Below are 27,690 nucleotides of genomic sequence, written 5' to 3' on the forward strand. Positions count from 1 at the left end.
ACAAACTGAGGGTTCTAGAGGGGAGGGGGGTGGGGGGATGGGTTAGCCTGGTGATGGGTATTAAAGAGGGCACATTCTGCGTGGAGCACTGGGTGTTATGCACAAACAATGAATCATGGAACACTACATCAAAAACTAATGATGTAAGATATGGTGATTAACATAACAATAAAAAATTAAAAAAAAAACTAATGATGTACTGTATGGTGACTAACAGAATAGAATAAAATTAAAAAAAAAAAAAAACCTCAAAAAAAAAAAATTTCGTTTCACATGCAGAAGCACCCAGAGCTCAGCCCATGACATGTGCTCAGTAAACATCACCGGACTCAGGAAACTCTGACCTGAAGGCACTACCATGAACAGGAGAGGGTGTGAGCTGCCTGGCCCAAGCACCCCACTCTGCTACCTCTGAACTTCCGGACCAGGCGGGCTGGGCCGCAGGCTGCCAGGCCACTTGCTCAGGTGAGCCTGCACCCCAGACATGGGTGATCTTCCCTTGTCAATGGCAGTCAGAGAAAGGGCCAAGCCCACCGTGAAGCTGCATTACCTGAGGCCAGGCAGGGAAAGACACCGAGCGCGTGCGTGTCATCTACCCACTGAATCTTGAGCCCCTTCTCTCTGTGCCAGGGAAGAGGAGACAGAGTGAGTACAAAAGCCAAGGGGCAAAAACCCTTTCTGCAAAAGGAGTCCCCTCCCACCTCCAGTCCTCCAACACTATGAGCCCAAGACAAGTTTCTATCTCCCCTGCGAAGGAGACAACCCTTTGCAGCAAACTTTCTCAAAGACCACGCGGTTAGTTTCAGAAAGACAAATGTCACCCCTGTTGCCTGGTGGGTCCCAGAATCCTAGAAATGAGGAAGACCGGATTCAAAGAGCTCAAAGATCACAGTGCCAAGGGTGAAGAAGGCTCCACACAGGCACCGCCACAGTGAGGCCAAGGGCATGGGGTCCAAGGTGGAGACAAAAGGGTTTACCTGCTGGGGACAGGGGGCAGAACCTAAAATAAGCCTGTCAGTGTTACTGCCCCTGATCAGCTCTCTTCCCACTGCTCAAGAAAGCCACACTGAGTTTGGGGCTGGTAAGAGGCCAGAAGCAGTTTGAGGCTCCTGTTTCTCTGTGGGCATTGCCCACGCTGGCTGGAGGAGTCACAGGTGGCCCCAGTTTGGCTGCACCTTTAGGGAGCGAGAGCAGATGAGCCCCTCATGCCCCACCAAGCTGCCCCTTCAGCCTTCCTCAGGCTCAGGCGGCAAGGGAGGGCAGTTTGGAAAGCAGTCAGAAAAGGGGACCATGAAGAGAGGGATCTTTATTTTTTATTTTCATTTTTTTCAAAGATTTTCATTTTATTTGAGAGAGCGAGCAAGAGGGAGGGGCAGAGGGAGAGGGAGAAAGAGTCCCAAGCAGACCCTGAGCTGAGCGCGGAGCCTGACGCGGGGCTCGATCTCAATACCCTGAGATCATGACCTGAGCCAAAACCAAGAGTCAGACATCTAACCAACTGTGCCACTGAGGCACCCCAAGAAAGGGATTTTTAAAAAACTAAGCTGGAGGAACGCCTGGCTGGCTGTCAGCGGGGCATGTGACTCTGGATCTCAAGGTTGTGGGTTCGAGCCCCGTGTTGGGTGTAGAGATTACTTAAAAACAGAATCTTTAAAAAAAATAAATAAAAGACTACACAGGAAAAGAGAAAGGAGACTGGAGAAAGGAAAATGAGCATTAAAAAAAGAAAGGGAGGGAGGGAAGGAGGAAGGAAGGAAGAAAGGGAGGCAGGGAGGGAGAGCGGGAGGGAGGAAGGAAGGGGGAGGGAGGAAGGAAAAAAAGGAGAAAAGACTGGAGTTAGATCAAGAAATCTGGGGAAACAGAAGTCTTTGCTTGCAACATACCCCCTTGGTGCCCATCTCCGCCCTGACTCTGCCCCAAAGCATTCAGGCCCAGCTCACCCCAGAAACAGTTCTTGCATGGGAATGGCCCTCAGTCTGTAGACTGACTGACGGACTGGGTGGCCGGGATGTGGAGCAAGGGGAGGCATCCCGATGGGGGGCCCGGCTCCTGGCAGGCGTGCGGGTGTGCAGGGGGCAGGATGGAGGTCTGCTGCTGTGTGCCACAGGACCAGATCTAGGGCCCGCCGTGGAGTCATGGCCAGCAGGAGTATGGAGCCCAGAGCAACCCCATCCACTTTCTGCCCTTCCTTCCCGACAGTAGACACTGGGGGAGGGGCAGGCAAGTGTGCCTAACAACAAAGTGATGTCCTAGCACCCACCTCCCCTGCCTCCCTGAAGCCTCTCGAGCACTCACTGGAACTCGGAAAATGCAGCCAGCAGATCCTCAGTCTTGAGTGTTGGCTCAAAGTCGTAGATCTCCACCACATGGGCGAAATCCTTCTCTCCAGGCAGACCCTCCACAAAGGAAGACGTGTCCACATGGATCTTCTCTACCTGAATCTCCTTCTCAGTCAGGTTGTCTGTTATCTGGGAGAAACCACACCCTTCAGCAAGGGGAGCCGGACACCTGCTCTCAAAACCACACACAGAGTCCTGCAAAGAGAAGCAGGACTCCCACGGCAGGGAGCAGAGCACCCCAAGTGGCTTCCCACTTCCCACAGGAGCCACACCTGGCGGGAGTCCGGGAAAGGCAGGAGGAGGGCAGAATGGGCTAGAAGGTGGAGAGGTGGGACTTCTAGGGATGGTAACTTATTACTTTTATGGAGTCCCCATTGGGGAACTGGCATTTACATGCATTAGGTTCCACAGAATCCTGAAAGCTATACTCTATACACCCCTTTTACAGACAAGAGTACTATATATCAAAGGGCTAAGTAATTCTGCCCAGAGATTCATGGTCAGCAAGTAAGAGACAGAACTGAGCAAGTCCAGAATCTTTCCTACCCTTATCAACAATGTGACATTAAGCAAGTCTACCTGGTCTTTAGCCTTCCCGTATAACATAGTAACAAAAGACGCCAACCCTCCCAACCAAACACCACAGCCAGTCTCGGGGGCAGACACACCGTTCCAAGGAAAGGAGATTTGTAACACAAGGCCTCAGGCGAAAGAACCATTCTCATAACCCAGGCCTATAGTCCCTTACGAAGCATTTCCTCGTCTATCCTACCTGTTACCTTGTGAAAGCAAAGTATTACTATCTGCTTCTCAGATGAGGAAATGGGAGATTTAGAAAAACAAAAGGACTTGCCCATACAGGAGCTTGTCAACAAGCTCCTACACGGTTGCACGGGGACCCAAATCCAGACCCCTGACCCCATATCCAGAGCCTCGTCCCCTCCACTATGTCAGTCCCGACTCCTTGAGGCAAGTCCCAGTGCTCCACCCCTACATCTCCTAAGGGACCCCTATCAGCCAACACCCAGCCCTGCTCAGCCAGTGCACACCCTGCCCCTCCTGGCCAGGACCCTTGGTCCCCACCGGCCCGCGACCACACCCACCTCACTTCCGCCCTCCCTTTTCTGGGCTTAAGAGCCTCATCACCTCCTGTAGCAGCTCACTGTAATCATCCCCAGAGCCGGAGCCGGTCCCCTCCTCTTCCGCCTCTGCCTCCAGGCTCTTCTCCACCTCATTCCCATTCCCCTCTTCCAAGTCCAGCCGCAGACTGCACCCCAGCCGTGTGGCCATCTCCAACCCATCTCCCATCCCTGAGGAGCTCTCAGGCCGTGGGGATTCAACACCAGGTGGGTCCAGTAGCTGCTCATTGTCACAGTGTTGGTCTGGGCCCTCTGGGTCCTCAGGTGCCTGAGTCATCAACACAGGGAGGTCCTGATCAGAGCTGAGGTCCCCAGCACCAACATTTCCTGGCTCTTCCAGGAGCCCACCAGCTGGAGGGTCTCCCTGGGGCGCTGGGGTAGAGGATGGTACCCCTTCTTCTTGCCTGCGCAGTACTCGGGGCACATACAAAGCCTGATCCGGTTTGCGTCCGCGATGCCACCGGCCAGCCCGTGCTCCTCGAGGACCAGCAGGTGCTCCTTGGTTTGAGGTGGGCCGGGGACCTCGGTACTTGCTAAGCTGGGAGGCAGGAGGGTGGCAGGGGCTAGAGAGTCCATCTGAACTGGGTAACCTGGAGCAGGAACAGGAGGTGTGATCAGAGCAGTGTTAAGGACAATGGTTTACTGGAGCTACCTGCCATTCGGGCATGAGGCTCTCGAGTCAGCATTAGGCCAAAACCAAAGCCAAAACGACCCCTGGAAAGACCACTGAAGGCACTGCAGAGGAAGCTGAATGCCAACTTTGAAGAAGAAACACCAGCTCTCCCTCTGGTGTTATCAACTACATTAGAGATAGCTGAATCTTCAGGTACACACTAGATAAAAGTAAGTACTTGCATTTAGGAACCTGGTTATTAGAAAAATATATAACTTTGGGGGCGTCTAGGTGGCTCAGTCGGTTAAGCGTCCAACTCTTGATTTCTGCTCAGGTCATGAACTCAGGGTCATGATCTCAGGGTTGTGGGATCAAGCCCGACATTGGGCTCTGTGCTGAGCACGGATTCTCTCTCTCCCTCTCTCACTGCCACTCCTCTCTCCCTAATAAAAAAAAAAAAAAAGAAAGAAAAATACATAACTTGAAGCACTAGGACCATAGCTGCTATGATAAGATCCTGTGAGATGCACATGGTAACAGAGATGCATGAGACTCAAGTGTGCTTCTCACATTCCATGGCCTCTCAGAGCAAGCACTCTCACTGCTTAAACTGCTCTATTTTTCTCTTTCGGCCCAAGTGTATAGTTGAATTTGCTGAACGAATCCCCCTAACAACGCACAGCTACTCCACTGCTGAAACAGAAGGCGGCACTGACTTTAACCAGCCGAGGTGGGGACAGAGGCAGCAGCCCGTCCTGGTTACCGACCAGCTTACCCACCAACCCACAAGGAGCTGAGGGCCCCCATGGCACTAAGATACACACCTGATATCCAAGTGACAGATGACTGTCCTTCTCTTCCAGCCCTCCCCAACAGAGAAGCTGCTCAGAAGATCAAAATTCTCTGCTGTCCTGTGGATCAGGTACCGTAGGCGACTGGAGAGTGGAGGGAAAAGAAGTACCCTGGGAAGGGATGGGAATGAGTGCTGAGCAGGGACCTAGGGCCTGACCCCCACCAAGTCCATGCCCTGTTTACAGGAGGCTTGACACTAGGCTCCCTCCCCGACTGCAAAGGACGTGAGCACAGAGGTTATCACAGGGAATTACTGGTACCATTCCACTCCTGTGCCGACACCCTTCGATCTCTGGGTGATGCTCAGAATTACACAGGGAAGATGTGGCTGGAAGAGGCTGTGGCTAGGAGGTTATTAAACCCAAAGGCCAAGATCAGAAGCAGGTAGGAACCAGCTACTTGGGAAGGGGGCACAGGGAGCTCCGCGTGAACCCGCCCTTCCCGTACAGCCAGCTGCACCCCCCCAACTCCAGCTTACTTTGACAGCTGCTTCTGCAGCAGAAAGCGGTCCAGCTCCTCCTGGATGCAGTGCACAAAGTCATTCTCGGCGGAGGAGAGGAAGACGCCGTCCAAGCAGAGAAGGGCCAGGGTGACAGGTGAGAGAGCCTGCGGGGCAGTGGGACCCGGCGCGATCAGAGCACAGACCCCGGGCCCACCCACAACCCCGAGGGGCGGTGCCGAAAAGGTCTTAGAAGCACCGCGACCAAGGTCTCTCCTCTGATAAATGAGGAGCCAGGCCCCGAGGAGGGGAAAGGACGTGCCCAGAGTCCCGGGGCAAGTCGGGAGCGGGGCCAGGGAGGCGCCTCCTGGCCCTACGGGAGCGCGCAGCCCGGCACCGCCAGCCCCACGCTGCCTCGCCCTCCCCGGGGCCGGCCCGCCGCTCACACCCGGCGAACCCGCGCGGCGCCTCGGGGGCCTGCTCGGCGGGCGCGGCCGGCCCTCCCCAGGCCCCGAGCGAGAGGCCCAGGGGGCACGGGGTGGGGCCCGGGTGGCGACCCGCCGCCAGGACCGCACGCCGCACTCACCGCCGCAGCCCCACGCGTAGCCGCCGCAGCTCTGAGGGTCGCCGGAAGCCCGGGCGCCCCGGCGCGCCCCAGCACCACCCGGCCTCTGCGGAGCCACAGCGCCACCGCGCGGCCCGGGGGAGGCATCGCCGAAATGGCACAGGGGCGTGTTCTGGTTTTTTTTTTTTTTGCTCATGAGAGCACGCTGTCTCCTAAGATTAAGTTCAGCACTTTTGAGTGGCTCCTACGTGCTAGGTCGTGGGGTACCAGATTTTCCGGTTCAGTGCTCCCCTCCCGAGGGACCTAACAGAGGGATAAGGAGGAAGGAAGTTTTGGGGCACCAAATATTTCACCACCACTTGCCCATCACTGCCCTTCTTTTGCCCTCATTGATGGAATCTTCAAAGAAGTCCAGCTTGACACCAAGGGGTTACTGACAAGGTGTACTAGCCTTGTGGGTAACTGGACGAGGTAGCCACTAGCACGGTGACTTGCAGGCCATCAAATTATACTACCCCCCTACAACCACAAGTTAACTCCAGTACCCACCTTAATTGGGGCTTGAAATTCTCGCCATCAGACAGCTCCTCCTGGCTATTATAATCTAGAAGACCAGAGTTGAAATCCTCCTGTGTCCTGAAAGGGGCTGAAATGTAAGCCCCTGATCATCCTGAATCCAGAAACTCAGAGCAAAGCAAGGCCCTGAGCTAAGAACACTTAGGACCCAGGTTTTAATATAGTGAATGTGCCCTGCAGTAGGATACGGACAAGGTTATGGGGACAGTGTAGCTCAAAAGGTGGGCTGGGAGGAGAGGCCTGGGAACAGAAAAATGGAGAGAAATTAAGATGCATTTTGCTTTCTCACAGTTTTTCCCAGAGTATTTCTTAAGACGGTGGCATTATATCACATTTACAAAAACTATCTTTCTAGGTAGTTCGAACAATAAAAAGGGCCTAGAATAAAGGTAAAACCCGGTGCAGGGAGAACTCCAGGGAGCCAAGTCATGAGTCTCTTTTCTGGGCATGGTTGTGAGGAGCTTCTGAAGGCCTGACAGGTCCTCTGCCCCCAGCCTGGAGGGGCTTGCAGTCCCTGAGGGGGCAGAGGCTGGGAGGGTGGCAGGAAGAACAAGAGAGACACCCTTTTGGTTTCTGACCCCACCAGCCCCACCCACACCCCACACAGGCTTGAAGTGGGAGCCCGCCTGGAGAGAATGCTGAGTGGCCACACGATGGCACTGTTTCTCTGACCAGGCTTCCTCGACTGGGAGGTGTGAGGCTGGGAGGCAAGCCCACTTAACCACAGCTAGAGACCAGATCTGCCCTGGGAGAAATATGCCTGGGGACTCAGAAAACAAAGGCCCAATTTTCTCAGCAAAGTGGCTATCTCTCCCCCAAACAGAGGGACAGATCAAAAAACCCAGGAAACAAGCCATGCCCCCACCTCTTTAGAGCTGGTCTGTGGTACAGATGTTCAACACATTCAGAGAAGGTGAAAACAAAGCTCCTAGAGGAAGGCTGCCCCTGAACCGCTTCTACCACACCCTCTTCAGGTGGCTCAGAGGCTAAACAGAAAAAAAAAGCGTCAGCATGCTGGCCTCCACCATGGGTGGACCTTATGAGGGGATGCTTGCATAAATGTGGAAGGGAGTCAAAGTGCTTCTACCCACACTATTTTGGGACAATATCAGGTGAGGATAAAATGGGCCCTTTTACTCAGAGGTGAGTAAACAGAACAAAAAGCAGCACAAAGGATAGAATTTCTTTAGAAAGAAAAAAAAAGGAAAAGCACAGCGCAGGAAAAAGCAGAGCAGAGCAGAGACGGTAAGAAGATATTAGAAGATTCTCTTGAGGGAAGAGAATAAAATTTCAGTTAATAACTGCTTCACATTCCCAGGGAAATCAAAGAAAGCCTGATTTCCGTGTCACAGCGGATAAACCAATAGATTGAGATGAAAGAGAACTGTCAGAGCCATGGAAAGATGTAAAAGAGGCAATCATGTTCATCACAGAAGCAGCAAAAACTAGAGGCAACAAAGCAGTGTCGCTGAGGAAATGCTGGTGGAAAAGAAGATGACTATTTACAGAAAGCTTGCCACATAAACCGCACTCATTAAATCCTCACAGCAGCCCTTTCAGATGGAGATTGCTAGCCTATTGTACAAGAGGAAACTCAGGTTTAGCCAAGGACACCCAACTACTAAGTGCACAGTTGGAACTCACTCAAATCTAGCTCTAACCTGCCACACCCATGCTCCCAAACACCACAGGATTAAGATTCTCCATCTTTAGAATGTCATTAGAATTGTCTTGGTGGTCAGGAGCCAGATGCAGAAATCAGGAATGAAATAAATCCGATGCATCCAATCCGTTGGAGCAGCATGCTAGTATGTGCTATAGAATTTTACCCAAAACAGGAGGTATGATTGAAAGATTATGAAAGAAGTGAATGCAGGGGACACGGGGTCCCAAACAGTCCCATCTGAAGGGATGGACCTAGAGTTCCCTGCTACCATAGTGTTCTCTTTGTGTTTAAGGTGAGGTTTAAGAATATCCAGTTTATGACTGTTATCAAAAGTCCTTGCAATGTTTGCATAGTTTGGCATATTGGAGAACCTAACACATTAGGTGGTGGTTCCAATTTCAAAAAAGTGAAATAGATCTCAGACTTACAATTTTAAATGGGTAGATGTAATGATGTGGAGAAAAAAGGCAAAAGAAATGCGGATAAAATTAATTTCCTTACAACCTGCAGCCCGTTGACAAATACTTGAAACAGGCAGAGTGAGACCTTCCTCCAGAAACTCACAACTGTCTTAATGTTAATCCTTTGCTAGAGGCTTGACAGTAGCTTAGGCCTCCAGGATCCTGTAAGTCTTCTTTAGCATGTGAAAATCCTTTTGGAAACTTCTTTTGTCTTTACCCCTCACCCTTAACTTAAAAGTATATAATCAGGGCACCTGGGTGGCTCGGGTCATGATCCCAGTGCCCTGGGATCAAGTTCTGCATATCTCAGTGTGGGGCCTGCTTCTCCCTCTCCCTCTGCTGCTCCCCCAGCTTGTGCTCTCTCTCTCTCTCTGTGTGTGTCAAATAAATAAATAAATAAATAAAATCTTTTAAAAATATAATCAAGAGCTCCTCACAATCCCAGTATAGCTCTTCCTGCCCACAGGTACTGTCCTGGTGCTTTAATAAAAACACCTTTTTGCACCAAAAATGTCTCAAAAATTCTCTCTTGACCATTTGCTCCTGGCCCACATCACATCAGTTAAAAGTATTTGACTAAGTTGCTAAACAGTATTATAATATTAAAGAGAGCTAGATTTACAATATTTTAAGATCAACGAGAGTTGTTTAAGTACAACATAGAGAAATGTTTTGCTTTATAGCCCACAAGGTCATCCATCTGATATGTGTAAAAATGTGAGGACTTCTGGAATATAGAGAAAACAATATTTTTCCCTATTCCTCCCACTAAATATAACTAAAACTCCTGGACATTATGTATAAAACAAACATAAGGAGACTAAAAGGTGGAGAGAAGGCAGAGCAGCTAGGGACCTCAGGATTCAAGGGAAAACAAAATGGTAAATTTCCTCGGTTTTCTTTATGCTTCAAATTCCCAGACTTGGATGTTGAAGCCAGCAATCCAGAAACATCAAAAGACACAGACAAATTAAAACAAAATAAAACCTAACAAAAGCCTTTTTTCTCTCAGCCAAAGGGGCAGGCTATAGCAAGAAAGAAAACTTTCAGGCAGTAACTGCTCTACCCCAGCCAAACGTTGTCCCCACTCAAACCAGCAAAACATAATAGGAGCCTAGACTGTCACCTTCATCAGCTTGTAACAAAGTCCCACAACCTTCCCACCAAGACAGTGTCAGAGAAGGCCCAGTAGGGAATTGGGACTTCCAAGCTCTCCAGGTAGTAATGAGCCCTGGCCCCTGCCTACAGTGTCAGTAGAGACCACTAGAGAACCTAACTTCCGCCCCCACCCCAGCAGTAAAAGAGCACCCTCCTCCTCACCCTCCCCACTGGAATGCTGTCCTAGGAGGCCTAGGGGACAGTAAGACTTTCATACCACCCAGAAATCAAGAGACAACTTCATCCCCATGGTGTCAGTGGAACCCATGTGGGGAGCAGCAAGGCACTTCTACCTCTCCCAGCCAGGAAATTATCCCTGGAGGCCAGCTGGGAAGCCAGAATGCCCACTGCCACCCAGCAGTAATGAGAAGCCTGCACCTCAGGTGTCAATGACAGATGAATGGGGAACCTGGATGTTAGACCTCACCTGGCAGGAACAAGGCAATGCCCCCCATGCCCCTGCCAGAATGGTGTCAGAAAGAGACAGCTGAAACAGAGATATAATTAAGATCCAGGATCTCATAACATCACATAACACCCAAGATGTCCAGAATTCAATCAGAAATAACTTGTGATACCAAATACTAGGAAGACCTCAGACTCCATGAAAAAAAGGCAATCAGTACAAACACTGAGACGCCAGAAATGTTACATTAGCTGACAAAGATTGTAAAGTAGCCAAGATAGGGGCCCCTGGGTGGCTCCATCATTAAGCATCTGCCTTCGGCTCAGGTCGTGATCCCAGGGTGCTGGAATCAAGCCCTGCGTTGGGCTCCCTGCTCTGCGGGAAGCCTACTTCTCCCTCTCCCACTCCCCCTGCTTGTGTTCCCTCTCTCGCTGTGTCTCTCTCTCTGTCAAATAAATAAATAAAATCTTAAAAAAATAAAAATAAAATAAAGTAGTCAAGATAGAAATGCTTCAAAAGAGGCATCTGGGTGGCTCAGTCAGTTAAGCATCTGCCTTCGGCTTAAGTCATGATTCCAGGGTCCTGGGACCAAGTCCCGCATCAGGCTCTGTGCTCAGCAGGGAATCTGCTTCTCTCTCTCTCTCTCTGCCCCTCCTCACTCCCCACTTGTGCTCTCTTTCTCTCTCTCTCTCTCAGATAAATAAATAAAATCTTTAAAAAAAGAGAAAGAAATGCTTCACCAAGCGCTTGAACTAAATAAAAAAAAAAAAAGTCTCAGCTAAGGCATAGAACATGTAAAGAAACACCAAAAGGAAATTTTAGAATTGAAAAATACAATAATAAAAATAAAAAACTCAGTAGCAGAATGGAAGAGGAAAAGGAAAGAAACTATGAACTAGAAGATAAAACAATAGAAATTACCCAATCTGAACAACAGAGAGTAAAAAGACTGAAAACATAAATGAACAGAGACTAAGGGATCTGTGAGACTTTAAAAAAAACGATTTTACATACATTGTATCAGAGTCCCAGGGAGGAGAAAGAGGGTAAGGTGGAAAAAGTGGTCAAAACAATTGCTGAAACTTCTGAAATTTGGAAAAAAAATCCACTTGGAAATTTGCAAAGGGTCAATTTACCAAGAAAATATAGCAATCAAATTTGAAGAAGAAATCAAGACAATCTCAGATAAAGGAAGAGTAAGAGAATTTGTTGCCAGGAGACCTAGCCTAAAAGAATAACTAAAAGAGTTCTGTAAGAAAAAAAAAAAACAATAAAAGAAAGAATCTTAGAACATTAGAATGGAGAAAAGAACACAGTAAGCAAAAACATAAGTAAAACAATAGACTTGGTTTCTCTTCTTGAATCTTCTAAATTGTGCTTGATGGCTAAAACAAAAATTATAACTATCTAGTGGTTCTAAATGTATGTAGAGGAAATATTTAAGACTATTATAAGTGGAGGAGGTTAAAAGGGCATAAAGGGAGGTAAGGTTTCTATACTTTAATTGGCAAACTGAGAAGACCAGAAGACTGATAAGTTATGAGATACCTAAAGCAACCATAAAAAAGCTATATAAAGGGACATTTAAAAAATACTATAGGTAAATCAAAATGGAATTCTAAAAAATGTTCAAGGAACCCATAGAAAGGAAAAAGAAAACAGAAATGAAAAACAAAGCAGTACGCCTGGGTGGATCAGTCGGTTAAGCATCCAATTCTTGATTTTGGCTCAGGTCATAATTTCAGGGTTATGAGATTGAGCCCCACATTGGGCTCCACACTGGGCATGGGGCCTGCTTAAGATTCTTCCTCTCCATTTCCCTCTGCCCCCTTCCCTCTCTAAACACACACACACACACACACACACACACACACACACACACACACAGAAAGCATAGTAAAATAGCAGACTTAGACCCTAAAATATCACTAATTACACTAAATATAAATGTTCTAGATACACCAATTAAAAGACAGATTGTCAAAGTCAATTTTTTTTTAAAGATTTTATTCATTTATTTGAGAGAGAGAATGAGAGATAGAGAGCACGAGAGGGAAGAGGGTCAGAGGGAGAAGCAGACTCCCCGCTGAGCAGGGAGCCCGATGCGGGACTCGATCCCGGGACTCCAGGATCATGACCTGAGCCCAAGGCAGTTGCTTAACCAACTGAGCCACCCAGGCGCCCGTCAAAGTCAATTTAAAACCATGAATCAACTATATGCTATCTGCAAGAAGCTTACTTCAAATAGAAAAAATATAGGCAGGTTGAAAGTAAAAGGATGGAAAAAGATCTATCATGCAAACAGTAATCAAGGGAAAGCAAGTGCGGCTATATTAATTTCGGATAAGGTAGACTTCAGAGCAAAGAAATTACTTGAGACAGAGAGGGACAACATAAAAGGACAAAAGGGTCGATTTACCAAGAAGACATAGGAATCCTAAATGTGTACGTGCAAAACAAAAGAACTGCAAAATATGTAAAGCGAAAACTCATAGAACTGAAAGGAGAAATGACAAAGCCCACAATTATAGTTAGAGATTTTGACATCTCTCTTTCAACAATTGTCAAATAAGTAGACAGAAAATCAGCAAAAATATAGAATAATTCGACAATACCATTAATCAACAGGATCTAATTGACATGTGTGGCACCTGGCTGGCTCAGTTGATAGAGCATGTGACTCTTGATCTCAGGGTTGTGAGTTCAAGCCCCACATTGGGTATAGAGTCTACTTAAAAAATGAATGAAATAAAATAAATAAAACAGGATATAATCAACATGTATAGAATACTCTACCCAACGGCAGAATACATCTTCATTTTAAGTACCCATGGATATAGTCCAAAACAGACAATTTCCTAGACCATAAAACAAACCTCAACAAGTTTAAAAGAATTTAAATCATTTAACCTGTTTTCTGACCACAATGAAATCAAACTAGTAATAAGTAACAGAGAGATAGCAAGAAAATCTCCAACCATTTGGAAACTAAAAAACCCGCTTCTAAATAATCCATGGATCAAAAAGGAAATCCTGGGGGAAATGAAAAAATACATTGAATGGAATGAAAATGAATAGAACATGTCAAAATTTGTGGAACACAGGTAAGCAGTGCTAAGAAGGAACTTTATAGCACTACATGCATATATTAAGAAAAAAGGAACACTCTCAAGTCAAAAGATAAAGAAGAGCAAAATAAATCCAAAGAAAGCAGAGAGGTGGGGCACCTGGCTGGCTCAGTCAGTGGAACATGGGACTCTTTATCCTGGGGTTGTAAGGTCGAGCTCCACTCTGGGTGTAGAGATTACTTAAAAAAAAATCTTAAAAAAAAAAGAAAGTAGAAAGGAAAATAATATAAAATGAATAGAAATCAATGAAAATTGAATGAGGGAGGGAAGAGGAAAAAGAAATAACTAAAAAAGCTACATGAAGAATCCTTGTGTTCTATATCTTGACTGTGGTGGTAGATACAGGAAACTTCACAGGTAATAAAGTTATGTAGAATGAAATACACATGCTCACAAACACAAATAAGTATAAGCAAAACTGAGAAAATGTGAATAAGATTGGTGAATTGTACGAAGGTCAACTTCCTGGTTGTGATATTGGGGAAACTGGGTAAAGGGTACACGGGATCTCTTAGTATTATCCTTACAACTGCATGTAACTCTACCACTTGCTCAGTAAAAATTTGGAATTAATTTTTCTAGAGGTCCCAGCAAAAGCAATTCAGCAAAAGAAAGAAAGAAAACTGGAAAGTTTGGAAATTTGATGAGATCAAAGTATCATTGTTTGCAGGATATTCTTTTTTCCACAGAAAATGGAAGATCAAGTATATTAAATTTATAAATGTAAATTAAATGTAAGAACTTCATAAATATGAGTAAAACCAGGACCAAATGTTTAAGAGAAACAAATTTGTTCAGTCATTTCAAGTTTACCAAAGTTGTTCTCATTTTCTGTAAAATATATCAAATATACAAATAAAATTACAATATTTATAAATTGAAATTTAAAACAATGAAAACTGGATATTTAAATGTGTTACTTTCATAAACTAATATAACTTAAAAACTAAATAACTATAAGAAATATTTTGTGACTAAAAAGCCACTCTCATGAAAAACTACCTAAAACTACATGGAATTCAAAGAAAAAGCAAAAGAGATTAAAGCAGTTAGGGAAAATATGAATACAGAGGCCTGCCTTGTAGATCCAACATATGGATAATTAGTATACCTGAGGAAGAAAACAAAACTATTGGAACAGAAAAAAAAATTAAAATGCAATCATATTTTGTTAAAACAAAGGAAAACATGAAGCTATAAAGTGCCTTGCCATGTTCCAGAAATAGATAGATGATAGATAGATAGATGATAGACAGACAAATGGCTGATACAGATCATGGCAAAATTCTTTTCTCTGGGCATTAAAAAAAGACAAATATAAGATTTAGGCAGAATATAAAGGGAACAAATCAAGTAGCTGCAGATTTCCCTAGTAACTCATATGCCAGAAGAAAATGGAACAATACCTGTGGATGTTTAAAGGGAAATTGTTAAGGGGCGCCTGGGTGGCTCAGTTGTTAAGGATCCGCCTTCCGCTCAGGTCATGGTCCCAGGATCCTGGGATTGAGCCCCCCACATTGGGCTCCCTGCTCTGCAGGGAGCCTGCTTCTCCCTCTCCCACTCCCCCTGCTTGTGTTCCCCCTCTTGCTGTGTTTCTCTCTGTCAAATAAATAAAATCTTTAAAAAATTTTTAAAAAAAGGAAAATGTTAAGACCAGAAAAAACTATAAACTGTGATGGCAACCGGAAGATGTTTCCAAAGTTGCAATGACTTTGTAAGTCTCTCTCTCATAGAAATTCTGCTGGGGGACACGTGATCCTGGCCTCTCTATGGTGGAGATGCTGGGACATTGGCAGACACTGTTTACAGACACCATGTCCGTGTCCTGCATAGCTTAAGTCTCAAGACTTTTGGAAAATCCACAAACAATGAAATTGTTTTCTCTAATGACCTAGTCAATCTATTCCAGAATAGATTGCCCAACCAATCTCTTTGATAGCTGCCAGCTAAATCACCTTAATTAGAAAAACAAAATTCACTCTTTGTAGACTAGCACCTTTCCCCTCCTTGCCTTCTTCCCTTTTCCCGGGGAAAGTCCTTTTTTTGTTTTCTTTTCATTTCTTTTCTTTTTCTTTTTTCTCTCTCTCTCTTTTTTTTTTTTTTTTTGTCTTTGTTCACTGGTAAGAATATAATGCCTGTCCTTGGTGTACTTGTGAGTTAGTTATACAACTCACTAAATGTTTCTGAGCTTTGCTTTGACATTCATTATCCTTCCTGGGAAGCCACTAAAAGACATAATGCAGACAACCAAGGGATGAATAAAAAGAAATGACTTACAAACTGGAATGTCATGAGAGAAAACGCTTCATGATGAACATTTAATTTGCCTAAACATTTAGTTAAGTGAAATAATCACAGTAAGAAAATGGCGTATAAATATTATAATTCTTGAAAGAAGAGCTACAAAGTGTAAAAAAAATAATTTATCACAAGAGATTAAGACAGGAGCCCCAAAATGCATTCTAAAGTATGGAGGAAGGGGGAAGGGCGTATAACTGTGGCAGTCAATAAGTAATACTTTTTCCAAGTAACTGGCAGAGACTGGGGACATTAGTTAATAAAGAAAACTGACCTTATAGCAAAATACGGTCAAAAATATAATACGGGGGGGGGAGCTTAAAAAATGGACAAAAAAGAGGTGATGGAAGTAACATTAAATAAAGCCTTTGTAGCAAAACCATAAATGGGCTAGATTCCATTATATTATGAACATTAAAATTGATTCAAAGAGCAAAATATCATTCTATATTCTTTACCAAACTCACACCTGGGACAACTCTATGCAAATTCATTTAAGGATCTCAATGAAATAGTCAAAACACCACATGGAACTTAATGGGGAAACACTAGGAATACCACATTAGTTTCAGAGCAAGCCAGAGATATTCACCAATGTCTTTCGTTGTTGTTGTTAAGGTTTTATTTATTATTTAAGTAATCTCTACACCCAACATGGGGCTCGAACTCACAAGCCTGAGATCAAGAGTCCCATGCTCTAGAGCCTGAGCCAGCCAGGTGCCCTTCACCAATGCCTTTCTTATCATTTTTTCTAGAGGTCCTAGCAAAAGCAATTCGGCAAAAGAAAGAAAGAAAACTGGAAAGGTTGGAAATTTGATGAGATCAAAGTATCATTGTTTGTAGAATATTTTTTTCCCACGAAAATTTCAAGATCAACGAAGAAACTCTTAATAAGCAGGAACTGTCTCCAGAAATGAAGACCTTCTGGAGCAGAGGAAGTGGGAATGCTAACAGAAGGGCAGAGAAAGGCAGGGGTGGGGAAGCTGGAGAGAAAGGGTGGGACCAGAAAGTGTGGAGGTGAAGGGGCCAGAGGAATAAAGGACCCAGAAAACCAGCCCTAGACCCTGCTCTACCTGATTGGCCTCCATGTGTGCCATCCCCTGTAGTGCAGGGTCCCCACCCCAGCCCCAATCTCTGAAGCTGTTTGTTGCCCTTCAGTTCCTAGGAGACCACTTGTCAGGCTTGCTAGAGTTCTAGGTCCCTTCTTAAAGGGCCAGAGTAACAGGAACCCAGATGGGGAATAGGGGCTGGGGCTGGTCTCACTGGTGGGCTTCGGGGAGCAGGTCCGTCCTCATCTCAGCCTCCAAGCTCCTGCCAGGGACTCCTTACCAGGACCGACTGCTGGTGTTTGCACAGCCACCCAAAGCCAGACCAGTTCTCCCCAGTTCGAGTGCCACTCACAGCAGACCCTATGCCACAGTGAGACTTGGAGGACAGGGGGAAAGAATGAGTGTTAAGGCTTTGGGCTTTATAATGGCATAGGAAGTGCCCATGCTTAGAAGTTCAATGAAGGAACATGGCACAAAATTGATGTCCTCGATTTAAAAAAAGACAACAGGAAAAAAAAAATATGGAAAGAAAACATACTACAATGTGGGCAGTGGTTGTCCCTGAGTGGTTTTATTATGAATTGTTTTCTTCTCTAGACTCCTGCACCTTTCACACAAATTTTCTAAAATCTATCTATAGAATATGTGGATTTCCATAATATATGTATAAACATATGCTATTTTTATAAGCAGAGAAAAGACACTTATTTTTCCATCTTCCCAACCATTCAAAGTAACACTACAAGCAAATTTAGCAAAATTTTTAAAAACGTAACTGAGCAAACTTTTTTTTAAAAGATTTTATTTATTTATTTGAGAGAGAGAGCACAAGCAGGGGGAGCGACAGGCAGAGTGAGAGGGAGAAGCAGGCTCCCCACTGAGCAGGGAGGACCTGGGCTCCCAGGACCCTGGGCTCATGACCTGAGCTGAAGGCAGACACTTAACCCACTGAGCCACCCAGGCGCCCCCTGAGCACACATTTTTAAAACAACCGTCCCTTAATTGCAAAATCCACAGACTTCCAGCCCTCTCCAATGTGGCCAGCTTGGGCAGGATCTAACTTACATGAGCTAAGGCAGTGGGGAAGGCTTTGGCTCAGCATCCTCATTTACTGGGTTCCCACGGTGGGCCTGGCACTTTCCATACATTACCCCATGTCATCCCCATTGAAATCCCGAGTAGTGGTTATCACCCCTACTTTACAGACATAAAATTGGGCCTCCAGCATTCAGTAAATGGCCCACCCCATTGCTCCGCTACTAGAAAGCCAAGCCGGGATTCAAGCCCAGAAGAATGGTCTCAGAGTCTGTGCTCTGTCCCCTAAGTGTTAGTAATTTCCCAACACTTTCTAGCTGTGGAACCCTCAGTTCAAACAAATGCCACCTGTTGTGTTAGTTTGCTAGGGCTGCTGGTACAAAATACTTCAGACTGTGTGGCTTTAACACACATCTGTTTTTTTCCCCCACAAAATTTCAGGAGCTGGAAGTCCAAGATCAATGTGCTAGCAGGGTTGGTTTCCTCTGAGACCTCTCTCTTTGGCTTGCAGGTGGCTGGCCTCTGGCTTCTTCACGTGGTTGTCCTCTGTGCACGTGGGCCCCTGGTGTCTCTCTGTATGTCCACGTCTCATCCTAGAAGGAGAGCAGCTACATTTGATTAGGGCCTCCCCCAAGAGCCTCATTTTCATTTAATCACCACTTTAAAGGCCCTGTATCCAAATACAGTCACATTCTGAGGTCCTGATGGTTAGGCCTTCAACACATAAATTTTAACATCTGGACTCTCATATGTAGATGTGACCTGTTTGGGCTCAACCTGGGCTGGGAGGCCGGGAGCCCAACTCTGCATTCAATCCTTAATACCCCTTTATGGGCTCAAGGAAGAATAATTAGAAAGTCACCCCTTTTTACAACTTTGAGAAAAGAAAATATTCAAAGAAACTCAGTAAAATAAAACTCCACATGTGAGCCATTTCTGTGAAAATACAGATGGAGCCACCAGCTGATTTACTATGAAGACTGCCATATTTCATCTGACATGTTCCTCACTGTCCCTCTGCACTGGCCAGAAAAAAACGGATTATTTTTTTTCCTTACCCAGTTCTCAAAGTGCAAGGATAGAAAGCACCCCAGGAGGTAGTAAACTTTGTCCATATATATATATATTCAAAGATGAAATATTAAGCATTTTGGTTTCATAACCAGCATATTGGATACCTGGGGAGTGGATCATTTTTAAATATCTTCCTCATCTAGGCAACAAAATTATTTTTGTAACACATAGTTATCAGTAATAATTATTGTCTTGATTTGTTCATTAGCTTAGCAACAATTCATATTAAAAAAAGGATAAATTTCAATTTAAGGATATTCAAATTCAGTAACATATATCATGCATGAACTAAAATTTGCACTTACCGAACAAAAACATACCAAACATTTTGTATTCTTTCAGTGTTTGAAATTTTATTTTATTTTATTTTTTTTAAAGATTTTATTTATTTATTTGAGAGAGAGAATGAGATAGAGAGAGAGAGAGCATGAGAGGGGGGAGGGTCAGAGGGAGAAGCAGACTCCCTGCTGAGCAGGGAGCCCGATGCGGGACTCGATCCTGAGACTCCAGGATCATGACCTGAGCCGAAGGCAGTCGCTTAACCACCTGAGCCACCCAGGCGCCCCAGTGTTTGAAATTTTAAACACAAGGAAAGCTTCAGGTAGTCATAATTAAAATGACGTAACTACTGTAACTCATGCTATTTCTTTTGTATTTACAATTGCTATGCTATCCTGATCGACTTTGAATCTACTGTTTAAACACAGGAATGTATATTATCGTAATGACTGAAGACATGAACTGCACCTAAAATGAGCTTTAAAGATTCCAAACTATTAAGAACGAACTTTTTTTTAAAAAAGATTTAATTATTTATTCTAGAGAGAGTGCTTGTGCGCATGTGCCCATGGGGTGGGGGGGGGGGGGTGCAGGAGGCAGGGGCTGAGGGAGAGGGAGAATCCCAAGGAGACTCCCCACTCAGGGTAAAGGTCCATCTCATGACCCTGAGATCATGACCTGAGTGGAAATGAAGAGTCAGGCGCTCGGCTGACTGAGCCACCCAGACACCCCAAGAACTTACTTTCAAAACAAATGTGTGGCAGCCCACTGTAACACTGTGAATTCCCTAAATTATCTTCCAAGTATAGCGTTTACTAAAGATAGTACTAAATATGTTCCATTTGAAGCTTACAGAAATTATTACAGAAGCTTACAGAAAATATTACAGAAATAATAACCAAGTCATTATTTCGAACTTAGACCAATAAATTATTTTTTCAGGAAAGTATTTATTACCCACTAGAATTGCCAGCAATGGTGATAAGAAAAAGCAGACTGGGTTTTATTGTTTTGATAATATCTGTAGAAAATGCATCCCCTTGGGCCCACACCTGGAACAGAGGGCTCCCTCTGCTGGTGGAATCAGGGTGGAGGTCAAGTTGAGAGAAGAAACCAGGAATTTTAAGAGATGTGAAAAAGGGTAGGTGCACCTGGGGGGCTCAGTCATTATGCGTCTGCCTTTGGCTCAGGTCATGATCCCAGGGTCCTTGGATCGAGCCCCACATGGAGCCCTGCATGGGGAATCCCTGCTCAGCGGGCAGTCGGCTTCTCTCCTCTCTCTCTCTCTCTCTCTCTCTCTGTTTCAAATAAGAGAGACATGAAAGGGTAAATCAATAGAACTTGCTGGTTCTTCTCTTTCGGTTTCCAAGATACTACAGGTTTCCGGCTTCCTCCTTCCCACTAGCCACTCTTCCGGTATTCTACTGGGCTCCACTTCTCCTCATCTCCAGAAGTTAGAATGCCTCAGGGCTCCGCCTGGGATCAAGCTTCAAGTTTATTCCTCCCCTGGTTTCACCGTCTCAGTAAGTGGAGCACCTTCTTGTTCAAGGCCTGTCAACCTTTATCCCTCCCTTTCCTTCCCACCTGACCCCAAGTCCTTGGGAATCTGTGGCGGGGTGGGGGAGGGGGGGTCTGATTCCCACATACATCTGGAAACTGGCCTCTTCTGACACCCACCTCCTATCTCTGTTGTGTCCCTCCAAATTCCAAATTGAAGTCCTAACCCTCGAAACCGCAGTATGTGACTGTGATTCAGTTAAAATCAGGAGGGTGGGCCCTAATCCAATATGCTGGTACCCTTAGAAGAGGACATTTGGACACAGACACAGTTTACTAGGTTAAGGAAATTTCCTTCTAGTCCCTAGTTTATCCATTTCATTAAATTACAAATGAGTGTGGAATTTATCACATGTATCTATTGAAGTCTTTGTGAGATATACTTTGTTACTGTAGGTAGAGCTGTCAATAGCCCCTATGGTACCTTTGTGTGAAGATGCTCCTTCCTCCAGGTAGACACAGCTCCATGCCAGGGCCCACAGCTTGGCAGCAAAGCTTGAACTGAATTTCAGCCCCCTTCAAGCCATCAGCAAGATACCCACATATAGGTCACACCCTATCAAGAGTCTGGCTCCAGGCCAAACCCTATGTGTGAAGGTTCAGGCCTGACTGCAGGCAACTGTAAAGGCTTCCTTTGCCTGGCAGCCCTCAGGGGGTGGGGGTGGGAGTGGGGAAGCTGCCTTCCTAAGAGATTGGCTGCCCAGCCTATGCATTGCCATCTGGAGGCAGTTACAGTCAAGCACTCAGCTCCCTAGCCCCAGCCCAGCCATGCTCTCACATATACCTGCAATACCTACATTCCCAGACTAGGAGTCTCCACTGGGGGAGCAAGGGGAACACCTGAGACACTGCTCGGGTGTCTCTGCCTCTAGCCCTTCCCACTACCCTCCCCCCCAGTGTCCAGCTCCATTAAACAAGAGAGCTTTTTGTTCGGGTCTCCCTGGACAGTATGACAATTGCCTCCCCCACTCCACTGACTCAGCTAACCTTTGCTCAGTGCTGTTTCATGGAGGGAAAACAGAACTTTGGGAAGCCAGCATCCTTTCTTGTTTAGCCTCTTGCTTATACTAAGTAAATAAAGGCCTGCCTGTTAACTTCTGGTTTGGCTCCTAGTCTTGATGGACACTTTGACCTCTGGCCGCTCTGTGACAACGTACATGACTATATTTGGTGGCTTGGTGGTCAATGATGTTAGATTTTCTGATATTAAATCACCCTTGAAAAATGAGGATAAAGCAAAGTTGGTAATGCAGAAAATTTTTTTAAAGATATTTTGCTAGTAGGTTTGCTAAGATTTTTAATGGCTCATTGATTTTCAGTCTTTTTCTCTTCGCTTTTCAATACTAGCATGTACAAATATAAATTGTCCCCTTAGCCCCATTACATGAATCTTAACATATAGAGAAAATAGCGGGGACAAATGGGGGAGCATTTCTGGCAGGTTCAGGGTGAGTGAGGGAGGCCAATGTGGCTACCCATTTTCTACTTTCTAATACAATTTATTCTCTGAGACATGAGTTATTTAGGAGTATTTCATAATGTCCAAATGTATGTCTTGTTTAAATTAACACATTTCTTTTGCCTCATCGCAATCGACAGAGCAAGATGGGTCACCAGCAGGTCTACCACAGCCATCCGAGGAAATTTGGCCAGGGTTCTTGTTTTTGCCGCGTCTGCTCAAACCAGCAGGGTCTGATCCAGAAATATGGCCTCAGTATGAGCCGCCAGTGTTTCTATCAGTACACGAAAGATAGAGGCTTCATTAGGTTGGATTAAGTGAACTTCCTTGAGTGGGTCATCCAAGATACATACCTTAACTGCAGATATCCAAGACACCTACCTTAATGCCAACCCACTGTACATAAAATAAAAATACTCCCATTAAAAAAAAAATTGTGGGCGCCTGGGTGGCTCAGTCGTTAAGTGTCAGCCTTCGGCTCAGGTCACGATCCCAGGGTCCTGGGATAGAGCCCCACATCGGGCTCCCTGCTTAGCAGGAAGCCTGCTTCTCCCTCTCCTACTCCCCCTGCTTGTGTTCCCTCTCTCTAATAAATAAATAAAATCTTAAAAAAAATTAACCCATTTCTGTAGGTATCTAGCTTCATTGTATCATGATCAGAGAATATAAATATGATTCTGATCTTTTGGTCTTTTTTGTGATTTGTTTGGTGTCCTAGTAGATGGCCAGCTTTTGTAAATATTCTATGTATACTTAAAAAATGAATAGTCTCAGGGTGCCTGGCTGGCTCTGTCAGAGTAGTGCATGACTCTTGATCTCAGGGTCATGAGTTCAAGCCCCACACTGGGTGTAGAGATTACTTAAATAAATAAAACTTTAAATGAATAGTTTCTTTTTTAAAATTTTATTTATTTATTTGAGAGAGAGAGTATGAGCAAGGAGGAGAGGCAGAAGGAGAGGAAGCAGACTCCCCACTGAGCAGGGAGTCCCATGTGGGGCTCCATCAGAGGACCCTGGGATTGTGACCTGAGCTGAAGGTAGCCACTTAACTGACTGAGCCAGCCAGGCACCCCCAAAATGAATAGTTTCTAATCATTGTAAACAGAGTTGAAGATATTTCCATTAGATCAAGCATGTTGTGCGCTTCAAATCTTCCATAGCCTCTTAATTTTTGGTCTACTTGATATATGAGTTGATCTCACTGTATTAGAATACATGTGTTAAAATCTACCACTGTAATTGTGATTTGGCAATTTCTCTTTTTAATTTCATCTTTAATTTACATGCTCTGAAACTATATTATTGGGTGCATATAAATGTAGAAAAGATATATCTTCCTGGTAAATTGTTCTTATTATTTAACTATGACTATCTTTAACCCTAATATGTTTTTGCCCTAAAGTCTATTTTGTTTGGTATTAAAAGAGATACACCAACTTCTCTATTTTTTAATATAAAATTTTTGTGTATCATTTTTTTAAGTCTATCTCTTGCAAACAGTTCAGAAGTAGCTTTTATTATTTAAAAAAATTGGACAGTATCTTTTATCTGGCAGGTTCAATTCATTTACACTTAACTATGATTACTGACTTCTTTTTTTACCATCTAATTTTGTACTTTTTTTTCTAAGATTTTATTTATTTATTTGTCAGAGAGAGAGAGAGAGAGAGTGAGTGAGTACACATGCAGGGGAGCAGCAGGCAGAGGGAAAAGCAGGCTGCCTGCTGAGCAAGGATCCCAATGTGGGACTCGATCTCAGGACTCTGGGATCCTGACCTGAGCCGAAGGCAGATGCTTAACCGATTGAGCCACCCAGACGTCCCTGTACTTTCTATTAACCAAGACTTTTTGTGATTCTGTTTTTATTTTTTCCTATCTTCTACTGGGTTTTCCCTATTACCCTTTTTATTTTCTAATGGCTTAAAAGTTATTCATTCAGGGCACCAGGCTGGCTCAGTCAGTGGCTTGCCACTCTTGATCTCAGTGTTGTGAGTTCAAGCACCACACTGGGTGTAGAAATTACTTAAAAATAAAATCGTAAAAAAAAAAAAAATTTGTTCATTCAGTATCTATTCTTTTGGTGTTATGTACTTTTTAAAAAATTGAGTTATGGGGGCGCTTGGGTGGCTCAGTCGTTGTCTCCCTTCGGCTCAGGTCATGATCCCAGGGTCCTGGGATCGAGCCCCGCATCAGGCTCCCTGCCCAGCGGGAAGCCTGCTTCTCCCTCTCCCATTCCCTGTCTCTCTCTGTCAAATAAATAAATAAAATCTTTTAAAAAATAAAAATAAAAAACTGAGTTACAACATGCACATAGAAACGTGTATTCTCCAAGTTTATTCATCTTCAAAATTGCCTTGGCTACCCTTGAACCTTTGCATTTCTGTATCAAGTTTGGATTTTGCTTTTTCATTTTCACATGCATGCACATGATTTTGCTTTTTCATTTTCACATGCACACACACACACACACACACACACACACACACCCTGTTGAGATTTTGATTGGATTTTCACCAAATTTAAAAGAATGGACATTTTTACACTATTAAATCTTCTAATTAAAGAACGTGAATATTTTTTCATTTATTTAAGGGTTTTACATTTTTTTCTCTATTTTATAGTTTTCAGTGTAAAACAGTGGTTCTTAACCAGAAATAATTTTGCACTCTTTTTTTAATAGCAGCCCAAGCTGACTAATTTACCTCCATAACAAATACTTATCCATTCCAAAGTGTCAATAGCGCCAAGTTGAATAAGTGGTATTCAGCTTATTAGATTTTTTTTCCCAGACAGCTTTATTTTGTTTTTTCCAGTCCTTACACTTTTTCTTTTCCTTGCCCTACTGAACTGGCTAGAACTTCCAGTGCTATTTTGAATAAGCATAATATCCCCAGGAAAGCTTTCAATATTTCACAACTACATATGATATTCTTGGTAGGTTTATAGTTGACAGTTATCAGATTTTTAAAAATTATCCTCTATTCTTAGCTTGCGAAAGAGTCCCCCCCCCCGCTTATTCATGAATAGGTATTGAATTTTATCAAGTGCATTTCCTAATTTGTCAAGATAATTATATGTTTTTTTTCTTCTTGTTTCTCCCTTTCATGTGGTGAACTGACTTTCAACTATTAAACGTCCCTTGTATACTTGGAACAAACTGCCCTTAATTTTGATGCATTACTTTTCTTTTTTGTAATATACTTGTCAGACTTTTGTGATTAGAATGTGTTGACCTCATAAATGAGTTGGCAAGTGTTTCCTATTTTTCTATTCCTCAGTAAGAGTTTGTGTAAAACTTATTTCTTCTTTAAATGGTTGGAAAATTTTGCCAGTGAAGCTAGTTTGGCCTGAGGTTTTCTCTGTGAGGTTTTTAACAATGGATTCAATCTCTTCCATAGATATCAAACCATTCAGCTTTTCTATTTCTTGTTCTGTCAGTTTGGTAAGCTGTGTTTTAAAAGTGTAAAGTTATTCCTAACATCTGTAGCATAACTGTATGATCTGTGGTGATGCTCTTTTAACAGCACTCCAACCAGTCTTAAAGGTTGACTTGCTTTAAGTTAACACACCCCTTACTTGCTGACCTAAGGCCTTTGATAGGTAACAGAACTAATTTACTTTCTTTGACATCCGCAGGCCACTGGCCTTGAGGAGTGAAAGACCTGATTTTCCCAGGCCACAGGGGCCATCAAGTCTGAAAATGTCTCGGCTTTCTGACTAGCCTAGCAATTTTTTAACAACATATTTTTCTTTTTTTTAGGTCACACAAATGATTTTACTGACCTGGCTTTGTGCATCTGTAGAACTTGCCCTCCTCTGCAGAAAGAACAGAGTATTCCTGCACATCATGAAATAAGAACCAGACCCCTGGCACAACCCTGAAGCAATGAGAACATTTGTAGCTGGCATCAGTGAGTGCACGAAATCAAGAAATGTTGCAGGCCACTGCACTCCCTTTGCTGATTAACTACCCTAAACCCCTTAAAAAACTCATGAGCCAGGCAGAAACCTCAGAGTTGGCTTTTGGTCAAGAGTCTGCCTTCTTCCTGGGTTGCTGGCCTCCTGAATAAAGCTCAAATTTATTTACAATCAAAAACTCATTGGGGTGCCTGGGTGGCTCAATCAGTTAAGCATCTGCCTTCAGTTCAGGTCATGATCAGGTCCTGGGATCAAGCCCCACGTTGGGCTCCCTGCTCAGTGGGGAGGCCGTTTTCTCCCTCTCCCTCTGCCTACTTGTGCTCTGTCAAATAAATAAAATCTTAAACAAAAACAAAAACAAAAAAAAATTTGTCTCTTGAGTAATGGCTTTCAAGTGATAGGCAGACAAATTTGGGTTCAGTAACATGCTGTCTTCTTTTTTTCTTGATCAGTCTTGCTAGAGATTTCTCAATATTATTCATCTTGTCAAAGAACGAGATTTTGGGTCTGATAAATTTCTTTGCTGTACATTTGTTTTCTATTTCATCAATATCTGCTATGTTTATTTCCTTCTAGTTTTTTAGGTTTGATTTGTTATTTTTGCCTAGACTCTTTTTTTTTTAAAGATTTATTTATTTATTTGACAGAGAGAGAGATAGCGAGAGCAAGAACACAAGCAGGGGGAGTGGGAGAGGGAGAAGCAGGCTCCCCGCTGAGCAGGGAGCCCGATGTGGGGCTCGATGTGGGGCTCGATCCCAGGACTCTGGGATCATGACCTGAGCCAAAGGCAGATGCTTAACGACTGAGGCACCCAGGCACCCCTTTGCCTAGATTCTTGAGATGGAAGCTTAGACTGCTGATTTTCCAACTTTCCTTTGTTTCTGATATATGCATTTAAGGCTAAGCACTGCTGTGCTGGCACACCACAACTTTTAATATATTGTATTGTTCATAATACTTGTACTAACTTTGTGATGTCTATAGGATCTAGATCTAGGTATGAACTATTTTTTACTTAATCTGGAATCTATTTCCTGAATTCCTATCCCTCATCAGTGCTGGAAAACACTCGCTGATTTCTCTTTGAATGTTGTCTATTTTCCATCTTTAAACTCTCCTTCTGGACATTGAGTTAGATACATGATAGATCTTTTCATTGTGTTCTCTCTCTCCTTCTCCTTCCACCTAGCAGAAGGTCTGGAGAACACCAGAAACCTAGTGTTTCTCTCAACTTTTCATCATTCTATTTTGCATTTGGGTAATTTTCTCAGTTCCATTTATAGTTCACTTATTCTTTTCTAAAGTATATCAGATCTGCTGTTTAACCCATTGATTGAGATTTGGTGAATAAATGAACAAATATACTTTTATTTTTAGAAATTTTATTTCCTTTTTAAAAAATCTGCTTAGTCGTTTTCACAATGTATTATTTTCTTTTGTTTTGATTCCTTTTTATGCTTTTAAATTATTTAGTATATTTTCATTTTTATAGATGTAAGCTGTGAATTGCTTTAGCTGAAGTTCTGGGGTCTCACCCTGCTATTCTCTGTGCTAGCTCTCACTCATGGTGGATTGTTTCCTTGTATATTTTACAATTTGGAGCCATGAGCCCATCTTCAGCAGTTTTATCCATGCCGATTTTATACAGCCTTAAGAGTTGTCTTGCCTTTACCTCTTCC

At 44.0% G+C, this 27,690-nt stretch overlaps 2 protein-coding genes and 1 long non-coding RNA gene across 3 annotated transcripts in view; 1 reads left to right on the forward strand and 2 right to left on the reverse strand.

Annotated features, from left to right (window-relative positions):
* Window positions 1-6,094, reverse strand: part of R3HCC1 (R3H domain and coiled-coil containing 1) — an 8,966-nt gene extending 2,872 nt beyond the window's left edge. Inside the window, exons 1-6 of the mRNA XM_073892629.1 lie at window positions 5,969-6,094; window positions 5,422-5,549; window positions 4,916-5,053; window positions 3,486-4,068; window positions 2,296-2,468; window positions 551-621 (exon numbers count right to left, since the gene is read on the reverse strand). Coding sequence (XP_073748730.1) covers window positions 551-621; window positions 2,296-2,468; window positions 3,486-4,068; window positions 4,916-5,053; window positions 5,422-5,549; window positions 5,969-6,094 — 1,219 coding nt within the window. The remainder of the gene's footprint in view (window positions 1-550; window positions 622-2,295; window positions 2,469-3,485; window positions 4,069-4,915; window positions 5,054-5,421; window positions 5,550-5,968) is intronic.
* A 2-nt stretch (window positions 6,095-6,096) lies between these two features.
* On the reverse strand, window positions 6,097-16,790 carry LOC141372689 (uncharacterized). The gene is made up of 4 exons (XR_012378112.1): window positions 16,714-16,790; window positions 7,389-7,509; window positions 6,497-6,593; window positions 6,097-6,250 (listed from the first exon to the last, which is right to left on the reverse strand). It is a non-coding gene; the product is annotated as an uncharacterized lncRNA (long non-coding RNA).
* A 5,449-nt stretch (window positions 16,791-22,239) lies between these two features.
* On the forward strand, window positions 22,240-22,410 carry LOC141372534 (small ribosomal subunit protein uS14-like). Its single transcript, XM_073891245.1, has one exon. The coding sequence runs from the start codon at window positions 22,240-22,242 to the stop codon at window positions 22,408-22,410; it is 171 nt and encodes a 56-aa protein (XP_073747346.1).
* Window positions 22,411-27,690: the final 5,280 nt, after the last annotated feature.

This window comes from Callorhinus ursinus, unplaced genomic scaffold, assembly GCF_003265705.2.
Source record: "Callorhinus ursinus isolate GAN/ISIS: 27379988/994484 unplaced genomic scaffold, GSC_fseal_2.0 scaffold4, whole genome shotgun sequence".
In the NCBI taxonomy this organism is placed as follows: Eukaryota; Metazoa; Chordata; class Mammalia; order Carnivora; family Otariidae; genus Callorhinus; species Callorhinus ursinus.

What these genes read in the sequence shown, in the direction of transcription:
- LOC141372534 (XM_073891245.1), top strand. Translation starts at nt 22,240, where the DNA reads ATGGGTCACCAGCAGGTCTACCACAGCCATCCGAGGAAATTTGGCCAG.